Below are 15,460 nucleotides of genomic sequence, written 5' to 3' on the forward strand. Positions count from 1 at the left end.
AAAATAATGTTTCAGCTTCCACTCTCAGCGAGCAAACCGTATTCACCGAGCCTGCCGTGTTGCAAAGCGTTTACCTGTGTCTCTGCTCGGGCTGTGAGCTTACAGGTTCATCCTATCAGCTTCGATATTGTCCTCTTTTCCATGCTCGGTCTTCATATAATACATCTAAGATCTCCTATGCCGAATTTGAGATAATAGATGACTACTGTTGGCTTCTATTGGTAGCCTGCCTGAGGCCTGTGCTAAGACTCTGTAATTACTGAGCCACCATGTATTCAGCTGGCAAGAGATGCTGAGAACTGCTTCCGCTATCCACCCAGGCCGACAGACAGAAAGCAAGAGGAAGAAAAATCTGAGAAAATTAGAGAGCGTCTTGACTAGAACAACAGAAAAGAAGGATATTCCTCTGCTAGTTATGCTGCATGAAGGCTAGTTTCATAAGTATACAGCATCCCCAACAATTTTTTAATCTTTGCTGCAGACCACTTAGATTTTAGTCACTGGCAGAAAAACCTGAAATCTGGGAATCTACCTTTTTTCAGCGAGCTAATGATAGGAGACCTTAGGTCAACAAGCACTCTTGGAATGAGGAAGCTAGACTGAGCCAAGCAGGAACAAAAAAAAAAAAAAAACAGAGAAAGAAGGTAAAAAGAAAGATTTAGGTTCAGTATAGGCAGATGACGCAACACATTATCACCTCTATCAGGTATCTACTGACACTTTCTTCAAGTATTTGGGGGTTCTCTGCCGCTTGCTAGGTTTATGGCCCACCTGCCAATCAAATAAAAAGTCGGAGTTTGATTTGATTCAAACGGCAGTGTAGCTGTGTGATTTGCATCGAGACCAGGTGTTCTCTCGGGCTTGATGTATTCCACTGCGACGCTTTTGTGGAAATACATGAGAAGAGACCGGGGTGTTATATTATACCTTCAGCCTTGTGAGGCGGGAGCGTGCGAGCTGATCGGATTCAGCGCCCACAGCTCGCTTCCATCTTCATGCACGCTTGTGTGTACAACTTTGAGATCAAGGAGCACGCTTCGCAGTCAGTTAGCAGCCCCTCCTCACAACCGCCGGCCCAACTTGGGCTGCTTACGCGAGCGTGCAGAGGAAATTTGTTTTGTGCGGCTTGCTGTATTTTGGGCCTCGCCGATGAAATAATTTTAGATACAGTCGTCCCTTTTTCCGCTTCAGGTGGTGTTAAACAGTTGTTCACATAATAACTCCACCCAGTAGTGTAGAGGGAATCAGAGCTGAGCATTACAGAGCTGTCAGTTCAACAGGCTCAGCATGCAGCGACTGAAAAGTGATGATCAATAAAAGGCACTTCAGTCACAACTAGGCTTCGTTTTTATCCCAGCAAGTAGCCTTGAAGCTTTATCTGCTCCTGTAAGATTATTTTCTATCCACTGTGATCATGATTTTGGATTTCCAAAACTTAAACATGTATAATAGAAGTCCAGAGGATCATCACGCATACACTTAAATAAAAATTTCTTGCTTAAATAGAGGTTATTTAGGTTAAAGCTCTGTAAATGTTTGTGGAAAGACATCAGCATCGGTCGATGTTGGCCTTCTTAACCTGAAAGGAAAAGAGTTTTCTTGATTCTTAACATATCATTTTTTGTGCTAGCTTAACTTAGAAAGGAAGGACTTAAAAACTGTACTTATAATTTTCTCACCAGCAATATCGGCATCTGTTGTGTTTGCTTATCGCCATTGGCCACACTAGTTAAGCCATTTAATAACAGGTCATTATTTTAAAATGCCAGGAAAGAGGAGAACTGTGTAAACTGTAATTAAAAATGAGACATGTTTGTGATGATTGGGTGAGCTGACCCAGTCATCACAAGCGATATCTTTATTGGATTGCACAGGTTTTAAACCATGAGCACAACAATCGGTATCTGTGTCCATCAGTAGACACTGGCCTATCAGCCAGTTCTGAAGTAAGACACCGCACTCCCTATAATCTCGTTTTAGCGGTTCACCAAATGACACCGGAAAGGTGGCTGAGCTCTTTCACCTTCAGCTGCAAAATGCACAGATTTAATCCACACACGCTGCAGTGACGCATGTCAGCCCAAAATAAGTGAGAAACGTTTTCTGCAGTGTCAACATGGTGTCTTCAGACCAAATGTAATTTTGACCCTCCATCTGTTCACTGAAGCCCACCTGCTGGTTTTTGTTTCGATCAAGCTGCCCCCCTGTGCTGACTTATATGACTCACCCACGCTGGTGATCCTCTGGGTAGCCAGGTCCTTCAGAAGAGCATCGATGACCGGGTTGTGTCTGGAGTACAGCTCGTATCGATTAATCCCAATGTGGAAGCGGAGCCAGTTGGGGTAGGAATCGGCTGTCAGTTCCCCAGTCTGGCTGAACTCGTCTATGTTGCTCTCCCCAGCCCTGGAGAGAAGAAGAGGGACAAGGAGAGAACAGAGAGGTAGAGATTGTTATTATTAGTATTCCTGTTACTTGTAATGTTATTACTTTATTATTGCACATGACTGAACTTTACTGTAATGTTCAAAGAAATTATGAAATATTTATTTGTAGGTTTTGTTGCATTAAAGTTTGGCTTTAAACACTTTACCATGCCTGATCCTCCGCTGCTTTGGGGTCAAATCTAATGTCCGTGTTGACGTTGAACAGCGTGTCCTCGTCTGTCAAAGGCGGCAACGACGTTTTATATAAAGGATGGTCATACAGAGCTGACAGCCTTGAACCTTTAGCCGGCACGTTCTTGTCAACCCCGGCGTCCTGCATGAACTGCCTCTTCCTGTCACCACGTTGTCCGTGATGGTCAAGTCTCCTGAAAGCTTGGGATTTATCTCCTGCAACCGGGACCCTCTCCAGGGAGTGCAGGGAAACATTTGAGCTGGGCTCGTTGCTGAAGTCCTGGAGGATCCGCAGACTGTGTTTGTTAGGCCAACCCTGCTTGCCCCAGCTCTTTGGCTCCTCGCTCGGCGTGTGCGAGCAGGAGCAGCCGGTGCTGCCGTGCCTCTCCAGCTTTGGTAACAAGTCTATCATGATGTGCATGGAGCATGCAATTAGGAACACCATGAGGATCAAAACCCGGAATTTGCGCAGGAGAATCATCTTCATGGTCTCCCTTTTGAGTAGATGTGAGTACTTACTGCAAATGATCAGCACGCAGATGAACAGGCTGACTACATCGCTGATGATGTTTATCAGACTGGACGCCAATCTAATGAAATACACATTAAACACGTAGGACCCATCTTCGCTTGCCGTCTTGAGTAAAGGATTCAGTGTTCAGCCTTTGTATTTTCAACATCAGAGTCCTGCTTGTGGGTTTTAGGCGAGATCCCCGAAGCGCCAAACCATCCGCACGAGTCCAGGTAAAACAGGTCGAGTCGCTTCAGACCAACGGTCGATTTGCTCAAGCCTCATCCTCTTCGCACTGGCCCCGGTCTCCTTTCCTTGTCCGCCAGTAAAATTATCAGAGGGAATGCAGGCTACAAGACGAGTGAAGCAGCCGGGACAAGAAGAGAAAACGATCCGTTAAACGTCGGTGCCCGAGAGGTCCGACAGCGCGCATCGATCTCACCGACCAGCCTGCGCAAGGAAGAGTGGCCTGGGTTAGCCGGGACGTCAGCCCGGAACAGACACACGAGAAGTGCAGCTCTTCACATTTAAGTGTTGTTTCTGGGGGAAAGTCCCCGGGAAGTAGTCGACGTGTTTACTCCAATTCACCTATAAGCGATCCGGGATGCGTAATTCTGCCACATCGAGAGCCGTCAAACCACCAGAGGCGAGCCAAAGGAGTAAGGTAACAGGAGACCGAAATCTCCCTCCCTCCCGGGGCCGGGCAACCTTTAGGAGTACAGCGGGACAAGAGATCGCACCTCTTGTAGAATGTGTGAATCTGGGTGGGTGTGTTAAATATGATGATGAAGCCGAAGCTAGATCCTGCCTTTGCGCAGCGTCACAGTGCACAGATTGGCTGAGGAGAGAGAGAGAGAGAGAGAGGGTGAGGGAGGGAGGGAGAGCGAGAGAAGGGGGGAGGAAAGTGAGACCATGTGAAGCATATAACTGCTTGTCTGTATTCCTCTTGGAATAAATCCTCATTGCACATCCCGGCTGCGCAAGAAGAGGGCGTCTTTCTCCTGGCCAATATCCAGGCTGGCTCACACGCAGCAGCAAAGTATTTTATTTTATTTATTTATTTATCTTTAAATCTGAAATTCATCTGCTGGAATCTCTCTGAAATGTCTCCTCCGAGACGGCACTCAATCCATCGATGATACATTAGACAGGCCTATTAGACCGCTCATCAGTCTGAGGATCCAGTTCCATCCTCCACTGCTGCCACTCAGCAGCAATCGCATCTTCAATAATGTTTAAAGGCTGCATGAAATGAAAACCACAAAGCACCTTTCAGCGCTGCATTCTGAAGGCAAAGAAATGACTTTGGCAGCAAAGAAAAATGAACAGGCTCCTTGCTTTCCTGCTGCCCTCACCTCAGACCTATATAGCATACCACAAAAAGCCCATTTACTAAATACTGAAATGAGAGATTCTTCTTCTCTCGGCCAAACTATTTGGTCAGCTGGGTAACGTTTCATCCTTATGGCTAATTGGAGTGGCATTAAGGTCCCCCACACCCTTCCCAGTGGCTGTAAATAGGTTCAAAGAAGCAATAAACTACTATATGTCATATATGCATATGTTTATGAGTAACTAATCATGCTGTCTGTGATTACCTCTCTAGATTGGTTTATAATTAAAAAGGGCCCAGAAGACAGAGGGAGGGGGGAGGTTGTGGCAGTGGCTGCTGCACTAACACTGATTCATAAGAAATGAAAGTGGAGATGACTTAAGAAAGGCTCTGTACGGGAATTTACCCAGTGGAACAAAGCATTAGTTGTGAATGTTAATGAAGCTGCTATAGAGGCAAAATTAAAACAACAGTGTAGAGATCTCTGCTAATCTGATGTGTGTGTGTGTTTGTGTGTGTGCGTGTGTGCTGGAGATACACTGAGGAGGAAGCAGGAAGAAAGACACTAACAATGGATTTATCCACCTATCCCCGCAGCATTGTCTATTGAGTCACATATAAGATTGCTGTAATTCCCCTGGAGGACCCTAAGGCGGACTTACCCCTATATTAGTGAGTAATGGAGGGTTAACGAATATAAGATACAATGACCAGTGACATTTTGGGGGCCCCTTTAACAGTGGCTGATTCACAACAAAGCAAAAAGGTCCATCAGATTGGCCTCTGTGGTGTTTGATGTCAGTCACGGCGTCAGCGCCGAAGACAAAGTGATGCTTGTTGTCCGCCCAGATCTCGTGCCAGCCACTGCAGCCTGTGGCCCACTAGCCTGAGGTGAAACAAGCAGAGATGAATGTGTATCGATGTCAGTCAGACATGGATCGCGGCAGTTCTTCGCGAGGCCTGTCATGCGCAATCATGGCTGAGCCCTTCAATTGGAATCCAAAGGAATGGTTGATTCTCCCACTTTTTCATTTTGTGTTGGTGTGTAAGGGGGGGTGATGTGTCAACACATTTTTCTTTACTTATTTTTGTGCTGTCACAGGACATTAACGCTTCGGCTGTGGTAATAGAAGTGGACTGTTGTGAGATGACAATTTGCAACACCCAGTTATTGGCCTCACTCTATTATTGAGCAGAAACACGAGTTTAAACACAAACGAAGCGCAGCTCAAAAACAAGAAAAAAATCAACAACATAACAATAGCCAGACAAAGACACCTAAGTTTGGGGTTTCCAGTGTCAAATTTCAGCCTTTGTCTGGAACGCCATGCCTGAAAAAAAGAAAAACAAAACTTGTTTTTGACTGGTGTGCTTTCGGTGACAACCTATGATGCAACAGACTGATTGAGAAACACCATCCACTATCACATGCCATGTGGGAACACTATCAAAAGCACCTAGACCTTGCACAGACAAGATCAGGAGAAGTAGAGGGGCTGGGTATCCTAACAGATAGCTGACTACAGCAAAGGTCGTAAATATATAAGATTTATGTCCTCTACACTTCACAGTGTCTCTCAGCGAGATCACTCAGAAGATACTGAGATAGCGTGAGCCGCGCTCCTATCTGGACTATCGCAGTGAAGAGTGAGCTTCGCTACTGTACAAAGTCTGCCAAATCAATTCAGGGGAGAGGGGATTCAAGTCGAAATGATGTTTTCATTTTCTTAGCAGCTCTACCGTTTTATCGATTTCATGTAAAGAAAAAAATTAAGAAATAAAATAAAACAAAGATCTATATCAAAACAATCTGTGTTGTTAGGTTTTATTGCATTGTAAATAACAGAGACGCTCAAAGAATGCTGAATAGCAAAACAACAGCCAATCAGCTGCCACCTGAGGAAAATTATGAGCATGTCGTGTTGTTGTGCTAACACCTGCATGTTTATGAGGTTTCATTTATCTATTCATCATCTTGCTAAAGATGTTGGCAAGTGTATTTTGTTTTTTTTAGCATGGCCTGTGACTTTAACAGAAATAAGCACGGCATTTTGATCTAGATTGAGCAAATTTGCACATTTGCAGTAGCGCTCATGGGTTTGGCACACTTTTTAAGTAGTTTTAAGTGGTATAAGAAGGTGTTATGTCTGCCAATATAAATTATGTGTTTCTTTCCGTTCATTTAAGTACAGATTTGGCCTTGATAACCTGAAATAACTGCCCACAGGCGTTGCCAGGATGTCTGCCAGGTGCAAGACTTTCTTCTAGAAAGATTTTGTTCATGGTACACTAGATTAAACGAAAGTATTTTAAAACACTTTTGAAAAGAAGATATGATCCACGCGCCATGCTGGATTATGTCTCACACTCTTACAGAAAAGGGTGTATCAAAGGAATGGAGCCATTATAGGCTGGGAACTTTTTTCTTTTTAATTAATAATTATTATTTTTCTAGATTTCTATACCTGTTAAATCCAGAATCAAATTTAAAATCCTTCTCCTCATATACAAGGTCTTAAATAATCAGGCCATCATAGTACCTTTTGGTACCAAGGGTATTTAGAAGTAGAATGGGAAGCAGAGCCTTCAGCTTTCAGGCCCCTCTTCTGTAAAATCAGCTCCCAGTTTGGATTCGGGAGACAGACACCCTCTCTACTTTAAATATTAGGTTTAAAACGTCCCTTTTTGACAAAGCATATAGTTAGGGATGGATCACGTGACCCTGAATCCTCCCTTAGTTAGGCTGCAAAAGGCCTAGGCTGCTGGAAGCATCCCATGAATCACTGTATATTTTTTCTTCACTCTCTATGTGTTTATACACCACTTTAAATTGAATCATTAGTTATTATTAACCTCTGGTTCTCTTCCACAGCCTGTCTTTGCCCTTTCTTACTCCACTCAATTATAAGTTGCTCACAGCAGGGCTGCCTCTCCCTCAGGGTCTCTTCCTGTAAAAGGGGTTTTTTCCTTCCCACTTTTGCCTTCCCCAGTGCAGATTAACATGCAACATGCAGTATATGCAAGATTTGTTATCATTTGTTATTGTTGGCTTTAGTTTAGTTGTAGTCATTGTGTGATTTTCTCATGCCAGGAGCAGCCAAAACATGAAATTCACCCTGAAGCTGCACGGAAATGAAATGCTGACAGTTTTTTAGTTTTATGTGGACAGAAGTGAGATCAGGTTGAATCACAAACTGACAGGCGGCTCTCTCAAATCCCATCACTTTTTCAGCCATTCGCACGACCCTCTGTATCATCAGCGTTGCATATGTATTGTCTGCATAAATTCATTTGTCTGATGCGCCCTTGGTGTGACCAGGGCTGAGTGGGGAACAAGACTAATTTCCATCTCTGAGAAGCGCCGCACTCGCTGCATCTGATACAGCACATGTGAATGGATATTATAGATAACAATGCCCTCTGTTGGCCCCAATAAGCCTCACGACATCTTCGCTCCTCTCGCTCCTCAACCCTCCTCGTCTTCTAACCCTCCTCTCAGCCCCCACCCTCCTCATCTTCCATTAACAGTTGCCCAGCTTGGGAGTCCGATGTGTAAACACAAACACTTTTAAACTACTACAATAACATCTTAGGTTAGAAAAAAATCCCAAGAGAGCTGGTGAAATTTTTAAAATAATCAGATAGCTTCTGAATGAGTCACACCCAACGCAGCGCTCTCCTTTCAGTTTCAATACACTTGTGTACTCGGTGCGGGTTGTATTCTTTTGTTATCCCTTTTCATCTATTTCTCTATAATATTTGAATGAATGATGAGCTTTTTGTTTACACAATTATCACTTGTGGGTGTCAGCACAAAGCAAGCTTGACATTTTGCTTGATTGCATATTAAGGGTGTATGCGAGATATGTGTGTCCTCTTTGTGATCATCACTTTGTTCTTAGTTACAGAGGGATGGAAGTTGTTGATAAAAAAATAATAATTGGCATCTCATTTGTAAGAAATGTAATATTCATAGAGAATTCATTGTTCCTCCCTGCTGCTGCGGAGTCGGGGTGGTCTGCCTCTCCCCACCGCAGGGAAAAGGGTAACACCACCTGGGTCTGGGTGCAATTCCCCCCTCCAGGGGCAAGGGTACCTAGACCCGGTTTGTAGAGTACGCTTGGGGAGTGTGATTGTGTGTACAGCGTCTCTTTATGTCTGTCTCCACGTTGGTTGAGTGTGGAGTGAGTGCATATGAGAGCATGAGGGTGGGAATGGATGTTTGTGTCTGTGTGTGCCTGTATGTCTGTGTCTATATGTCAGGTTGGGTATCAGACGCCACCTCTCTGGGGACATCTCAGGCCCTCCAAGGTTTGGAGGCCTATCTCCACCCACCACCACTTCCCCTGCCGGTGGCGGACTCCCTCAGGTGTCGGTGTGTTGGTGGTTCTTTGTGTCTGGGGGTGGGCGTCCGGGTACACACCGGCTCACTCCTTGGCGGCCGCTTGTCGGGGCCTGGGGCCTGGGGCTCGCTCGGGCCCCTTTGGAGGTGGGGTGCCCCCGGCCTCTCGGCCTGGGGCTCGGTCACTCAGGCACAGCTGGGGGCCGGCGGAGCTCACGGGCGCGTCACTGCAACTCCCCCTGACTTCTGCTCCGCGGCTGCTGGGCGAGCCCTCATCTGGGACTCTCCTCAGCTCTTACTGGAACAGTGGCGCAGCTGCCCCTCTGTTGGTCTTCCATGGTCTCTTGTGTTCTGGGGGCCTCTGGATGTCTGGAGTTTTGATCTCCTCCATACCCGCTTCACACCCTGGAGGACGGGGCTGTGGCCCCCCCACACTCCCTAGCAGATCATTACATGGAGAAACCTTTGGAATGCAAGCATGCTGATCCACACAGGTATGCACACATGGGTATTCACAGACGCGGACTAAAGCTTTCTTGGCTGCTGCCTCAAAGCACACTGTGCGCTGTCTATCTTGCGTGCTGCACAATATCGTTTATTATTTAGTAAATATTGATATCTATGACTAGCTAGTTTATTGTGATGGTGCTTTGTTTTCTCTATTATTATGTTACTCTTTGTTGTTTGCTGTCTCCTCTGTTTGTTTTTTTTTGTTTGTTTTTTTTTTTTTCTCCATACAGGTGACCCAGGAGTTCTTTTTTTTTTCTCTCTCTCTTCACCCCCCTTCTCACCGTCTCTTCTCCCCTTTGGTTTTCTTTCTTTCTCTCCCCCTCTTTCTCTCATTCATTCCCCCTGTCCTATTTATTAAAAAAAAAAAAAAAAAAAAAAAAATGACAAAGGATGAACTGAAGCTCTGCCATCACGTAATGTCGCATACTGCTGTTTCTGATGTCATTTAAAAAAAAAAAAAAAAAAAAAAAAAAGAGAATTCATTGTTCCTCAAGATGATGCCTGGGGGTTTTAAAAAAAAGCACATCTTGGCAGCCCTTTACACATCAGTACCTCTACACAAGCATTAGCGTATTTACAAAATATGCAGTGTATTCCTCCATGAATAATTATGACAAGATGGTAAACTAAAGTGGGCTGGGTTTTTTTTTCTCATATTTAGCACTATCACAGTCACTGACCTGACAGCTAAAGCTACCTGTTGTCCTCCTGTTCCATATACAAAAAGCACCATAAATTAAACTAATAAATGAAGGGCTGTGTTTGTGTGTCATGCGTCTTGCCGGGGACACGAGGAAGTCCAGCACTGGGTTTGAACTCCTCGCTTAGAGGTGTTCGGTCATGCTTCAATAACAGTCAGATGTGAAAACATTAAGTGACCCTCGAGGGCTGACAGACTTTACAGCTGACCCCAGCCATCTCCAGCTTAATCAACTGATGGAGATTTTTTTTCCAAAGACGCTGCAGATCACCCTGCACGCTGGCCTGCTCTTGTATGAGATCTTTACCTGTGACTGCCAAGCCATCCATGCAACAAACACCATAAACATTTTTTGCAGAGGGCATTGTTATGCCCTCAATACCAGAAGGAACAAGTGGATCGCAGTGGCAGAAGAAAAGAACCGATCTGAGTCTCCAGCTTTAGATTGCTGGTAGCGAACACCACTGGAGTGCACACAGCTAACAACAAAACCTTTACTTGAATCAAACTTTCATGAGATCTCCTCCTCAATTTCTTCGAATTCACAGTGGAGAGCGTGCCGACTCAGGACATCACTGCACTGGTATACGGCAGCTGCACTGAGCAGGCCCACAGGGATTTGCAGTGTGGCGCACAGCTGCCTACAGTTGAGGAAATCTACTTGTCTAGATGTCAGAGAAGGGGACTCTAAGATTACTGGAGACCCCACTCATCCCCACTCACCACCCGCTTTGAACTGATCCCCTCTGGCAGATGTTACAGGACTTTGCACTCACACACCACAAGCATGCTGAGCAGCTCCCCCCCCCCCCCCCCCCCCCCCCCCCCCAAGCTGTTAGGCTCCCGAATCAGTGACCACCCCCCGTGTATTTATGTATTTATAGTTTACTACTGTTCAAATTTTTATTGCTACTTTTAAATCTCTCTTTTTTTTGCCATTTAACTTATGTCTCTTTTTATTTTGTCTGCTTTTCTTTCTTTTTTTTAAACGGAGAACCACGGGATGCCTACCTAATTTTGTCGTCTCTGCACTGCAGTACAACGGCACTAAAGTCTTTTTGAATCTCCAATCTAGAGATAGTGACAGCATGTTCAGTGAGCTGCAGCCAACGTCCTGTTGGTGTGTGTGTGTTCACAGACTGCAGTAAAACTTATTATTGCCCAATGTGAAGTTGTGTTGTACGCTGTCTTGCCTAAATACTGTTTTTTTTATGTGTTTTTGTAACTGCAGTTGTAGTGGCAAAAAAAGCAACTAATAAAAGTTGAGCTTTCCCTTAGTGTTTTTAACAATTCATCACACACACACACACACACACACACACACACACACACACACACACACACACACACACACACACACACACACACACACACACACACACACACACACACAGGCATAAATAACAACAGACATGAGACAGCATGAAGGGAGGAGCTGGGGTGGGTTGCAAAGTACCTTGCAAAAGCACAGTGAATGTGAATGAATCAGCCTGTCAGCTGATGTGGATTGGCTGAGCTCAATTTAACTAACACTTTGCTCACTGTATTTTTCTGATAGCTTTGCTTTAAAATTTCTCTTTTTTGCACTGGAAACTAGACTAGAGCCATGGCAGCAGGTCTGTGAAGCTAAAAATGGACATTGTTTAGATGCTAGCATCTTAGTATTTGCTAATTAAGAGCTCCAGGTTCTTATGTGCGAAAACTTTAATAATTTATTTCACATTACTGAAACCTAACTGAAATTTAGACTGAAGATGATGCACAATGAAAACAGTGAAAGGCTCACCAAAGCTGCCATCGTTGATTCTGAACATCCATACCATGCCAAATGTCACCACAAACATCTATAGGAATCACCCTGTTTAAACTACTGAAGTACAAAAAATATTGTAAAACATACATGATCTTACAGTGAGATACCAACCAACATCCCAAACACGCCATCACTGTCGTGTTTGTATAAAAGCTTAGAACCCATGAAAGTTTAAAGTCTTTGATTTCTACCTGCACAAACTACTCAGTGTGAATAATCAATGAGCCTGCAGCTCATTTACTTATCTGACCTCTAAGGGATGAGTCAAAAATGAGAGGAAGAAGAAATAACATTACTGAAGCACTTGGAACACAGGAACACCTATGCACGGCTCCTCTTTGTAGACTACAGCTCGGCTTTTAATACCATCCGGCCATACAAACTCCGTCCCAAACTCCACCAACTGGGACTTAACTCCTCTCTGTGCAACTGGATTGTGGACTTCCTCACTAACCGTAGACAGAGTGTCAGAGTGGGTAAGAACACCTCTTCCACCCTTGTGGTCAACACCGGTGCCCCTCAGGGGTGTGTTCTGAGCCCTCTGCTATACACTCTCTTCACCCATGACTGTATTTCCTCCTGCGCGTCCAATCTCATTGTTAAGTTTGCAGATGACACTACAGTGCTCGGACTTATATCCAACAATGATGAGACAAACTATAGGACAGAGGTGCAACAACTAGAGTCATGGTGCCACGACAATAACTTGGTCTTAAACACCAAAAAGACCAAGGAGATCATTGTAGATTTCCGGAAGAGGGGTCATAACAACCATCTGCCTCTCTTCATTGGCAGTGAGGCGGTGGAGAGGGTGAGCAGTTTTAAATTCTTGGGGGTAACTGTGACCGAGGACCTGTCCTGGGGCAACCATATCACCTCAGTTGTACGGAAGGCCCAACAGCGCCTCTACTACCTGAGGAGACTGCGGAGCGCACACATTCCCAGATCTCTGATGTTGAACTTCTACAACTGTGCCATCAGCAGCGTTCTGACGTATGGATTTCTAGTGTGGTTCCCCAGCTGCACCAAGGCCGATCAGCAAGCACTCCAGCGGGTGGTGAAAGAAGCTGGCAGAATTATTGGAACAAGTCTGCCAGAGATCAGTAATATCTTCCCCACTCGCTGTCTGAGGAGGGTGCACAGTATCCTGCGGGACCAACATCACCCTGCGCGCCACCTTTTCCATCTGCTGCCCTCAGGGAGAAGGTACAGGTCTATACAGGCCAGAACATCCAGACTGGCCAACAGCCTGTATCCACAGGCTGTGAGGCTCCTGAACTCTCTGCCCCCCTCTCACGGACAATAACCATATCCAACTTCTTAATAGCAATGAACTGGTCTGCATTGGTGCATCATATCTTTATTCTCTTCCCCCTCCTGCCCCCCCCCCCCCCTCTTTCTTAAATAGATACCTATCATATCTGATATCATATCTCACAGTACAATAATATTGAATGGGTTGCATTGTTGTATTTTGTCATGTTTCTCAGGTCTTTGTCTGAATTTCTACGAACATTATTGCTAAGGATTGTCTTATTGCATTGGAGTCACACTGGGTTAAATATGTACACTTGGGTTTTAAGGGGTATTTATTATTTTCTTCTTTTTTGGGGGTTGTATGGAAGCCCCAAACGCAATTTCATTGTTCTTGACAATGACAATAAATAAATAAATACTAAAAAATACTAAAAGAAGTCCCTAGCGGGCTAAAAAATCTGGAAAGTAGTAAAGGGAGGATGCTTCTTTCCCCTTTAAGACTGGTAAATGGTGACACCTCTACTCTGGGGGCATCACTTAAAACATCTTAAAAGCCCAGACTGTCTGTGGCTATAATAAGATGTTATTGAAAAGAGATCTCCTGACCCAGTCTACTACCCTCTGCTATCACACTTTGGTACTGACTCTCCTTGCTTTCTCTACCTTTGGGGTTATTTTTAAGTATGTTTAGGAGTCACGCAGTCAGCACTATACTTACCAGGTGTATGTCTTGTTTGGTTTGGGTGACTTCAGACTCCCGAGTCCTGTGGAGAGGAGGACAAAAATGGGTAGTGTATAAATGAGTGTTTTGAGCAGGAGTGTGTGTATGTGTGTGTGCTTGTGGGTGGATACCTGGGTCACTAGGTACAGTGATCTGGCGGCATCCAACCAGAGGCCCTCGCTGTGTCCTGCTGGCTGCTCTGTAATCCTATAATTAGAACTTGGGTGGACCACTTTAATGAAGGCTGGCTTGGAAGGATTGCTGTTGCTGTTTGGATCATTTTGGTACGAGCGTGTGTTTATTTTAGAGTGTGTGGCTCTGTTGACTGCCAGGCCTCCCCAATATAGAGTTCACTGCTCGGGTCCAGATATAGTAGCGACCCTCGGCGCCCTTCCTGCTCCTTGTTAAAAACAGTCATCTGTGGGAAATTTGTTTGTTAGCTTTCGCTCTGATTGCCCGAGGTACTCCTTGACCTTAAGTTTAACCAGTGAAGTTGTGCTGCATTACAAAAGAGACCAGTGCATTTTGCAGGAAATGATCTCTCAGTCTGGGCAATCATGTTTCACTGCTAATGTGGCGAGTGCTAGATGAGAAGATTGTCACTGCTTTCATAGACGCTTTCATAGCTTAGCTTAGCTTAAAGACCAGGCCTCCGAAGATAATGAAATTCATTTACTTCTTGTGGTTTTATGGTGATTAGAGTTGAACTCTCGAGAGTCAACAAGGAACCACTGCATCACTTTGCAGGGTTGAATTAAACACCTCTGCTTAGCATTTTCTTCATATTTTTGAGAAAACAATATGGTGATAACATTTCAGCATCTGGAACTAGATGCAGGGATATTATTGGTGCAGACAATATCTTATTGTACCTTCTCATATATGATAAGCATTCCCTCTTTATTGGTGGTTCAGCCTCTATTCTTCCATGTTTTGCTCTTTCATAAATCTGGAACTTTAACCCATTTATTTCTACTAAAGTATTACTTTATACAGTCCTGTGCAAATGTTTTAAGCATCTCCAATTTCTTTATATTTTATAACAAATTGGAAATAAGTGCAGCAATTTATTGAAACATGCAAAGATTCACAGAATACTGTATATATACTGAGTTTGAAATTCAATCTTTGGTATGACCACCTTTATTTTTCATCGCAGTCTGAGCTCTTTTCAGCAACTTTCTTGCAATTTCTTTAAGTAGTCTTCAGGAATAGTTCTCCAGGCTTCTTAAAAGACATTCAAAGCTCTTCTTTGGATTTTGGCTGCCCTTTCCCCCCCCATTTTCTGTCAAGATGATAACACACTGCTTCAATAATGATGAGGTCCGGGCTCAAGGGAGGCCAGTACATGACTGATAGTGCTCCACTGAGTGTTTTTCTATCCAGGTATGCTTTTACTGCACTAGCAGTGTGTTTGCGATCATTGTTATGCTGAAAAACGAAGCTGTCGCCAATCATATGGGTTCCACCAGTTTCAACAAGATCCACAACAGCACAAACTATGACTGTTGTACCTCTCTCTTGTCCTCCTCTGTCATTCTGACAATTTGAACCAAACCAAAAAAAATCTAATTAGGTTCATCACTCCATAAAATCTGTTTTCATTACAGTTCTTCGTAATTTTCTCCCTGTTTCTCCTACCTTGAGTGTGTGTGTTT

General features: G+C 44.3%; 1 protein-coding gene across 1 annotated transcript in view; it reads right to left on the reverse strand.

Moving 5' to 3' along the window:
• fam20cb (FAM20C golgi associated secretory pathway kinase b) overlaps window positions 1-3,918 on the reverse strand; it is a 67,347-nt gene extending 63,429 nt beyond the window's left edge. Inside the window, exons 1-2 of the mRNA XM_080872824.1 lie at window positions 2,591-3,918; window positions 2,228-2,403 (exon numbers count right to left, since the gene is read on the reverse strand). Of these exons, the coding sequence (XP_080728950.1) occupies window positions 2,228-2,403; window positions 2,591-3,102 (688 nt within the window). The 5' untranslated portion in view covers window positions 3,103-3,918. The remainder of the gene's footprint in view (window positions 1-2,227; window positions 2,404-2,590) is intronic.
• Window positions 3,919-15,460: the final 11,542 nt, after the last annotated feature.

The sequence above is a fragment of the Rhamphochromis sp. 'chilingali' genome (genome assembly GCF_963969265.1).
Source record: "Rhamphochromis sp. 'chilingali' genome assembly, chromosome: 22".
NCBI classification, from domain to species: Eukaryota; Metazoa; Chordata; class Actinopteri; order Cichliformes; family Cichlidae; genus Rhamphochromis; species Rhamphochromis sp. 'chilingali'.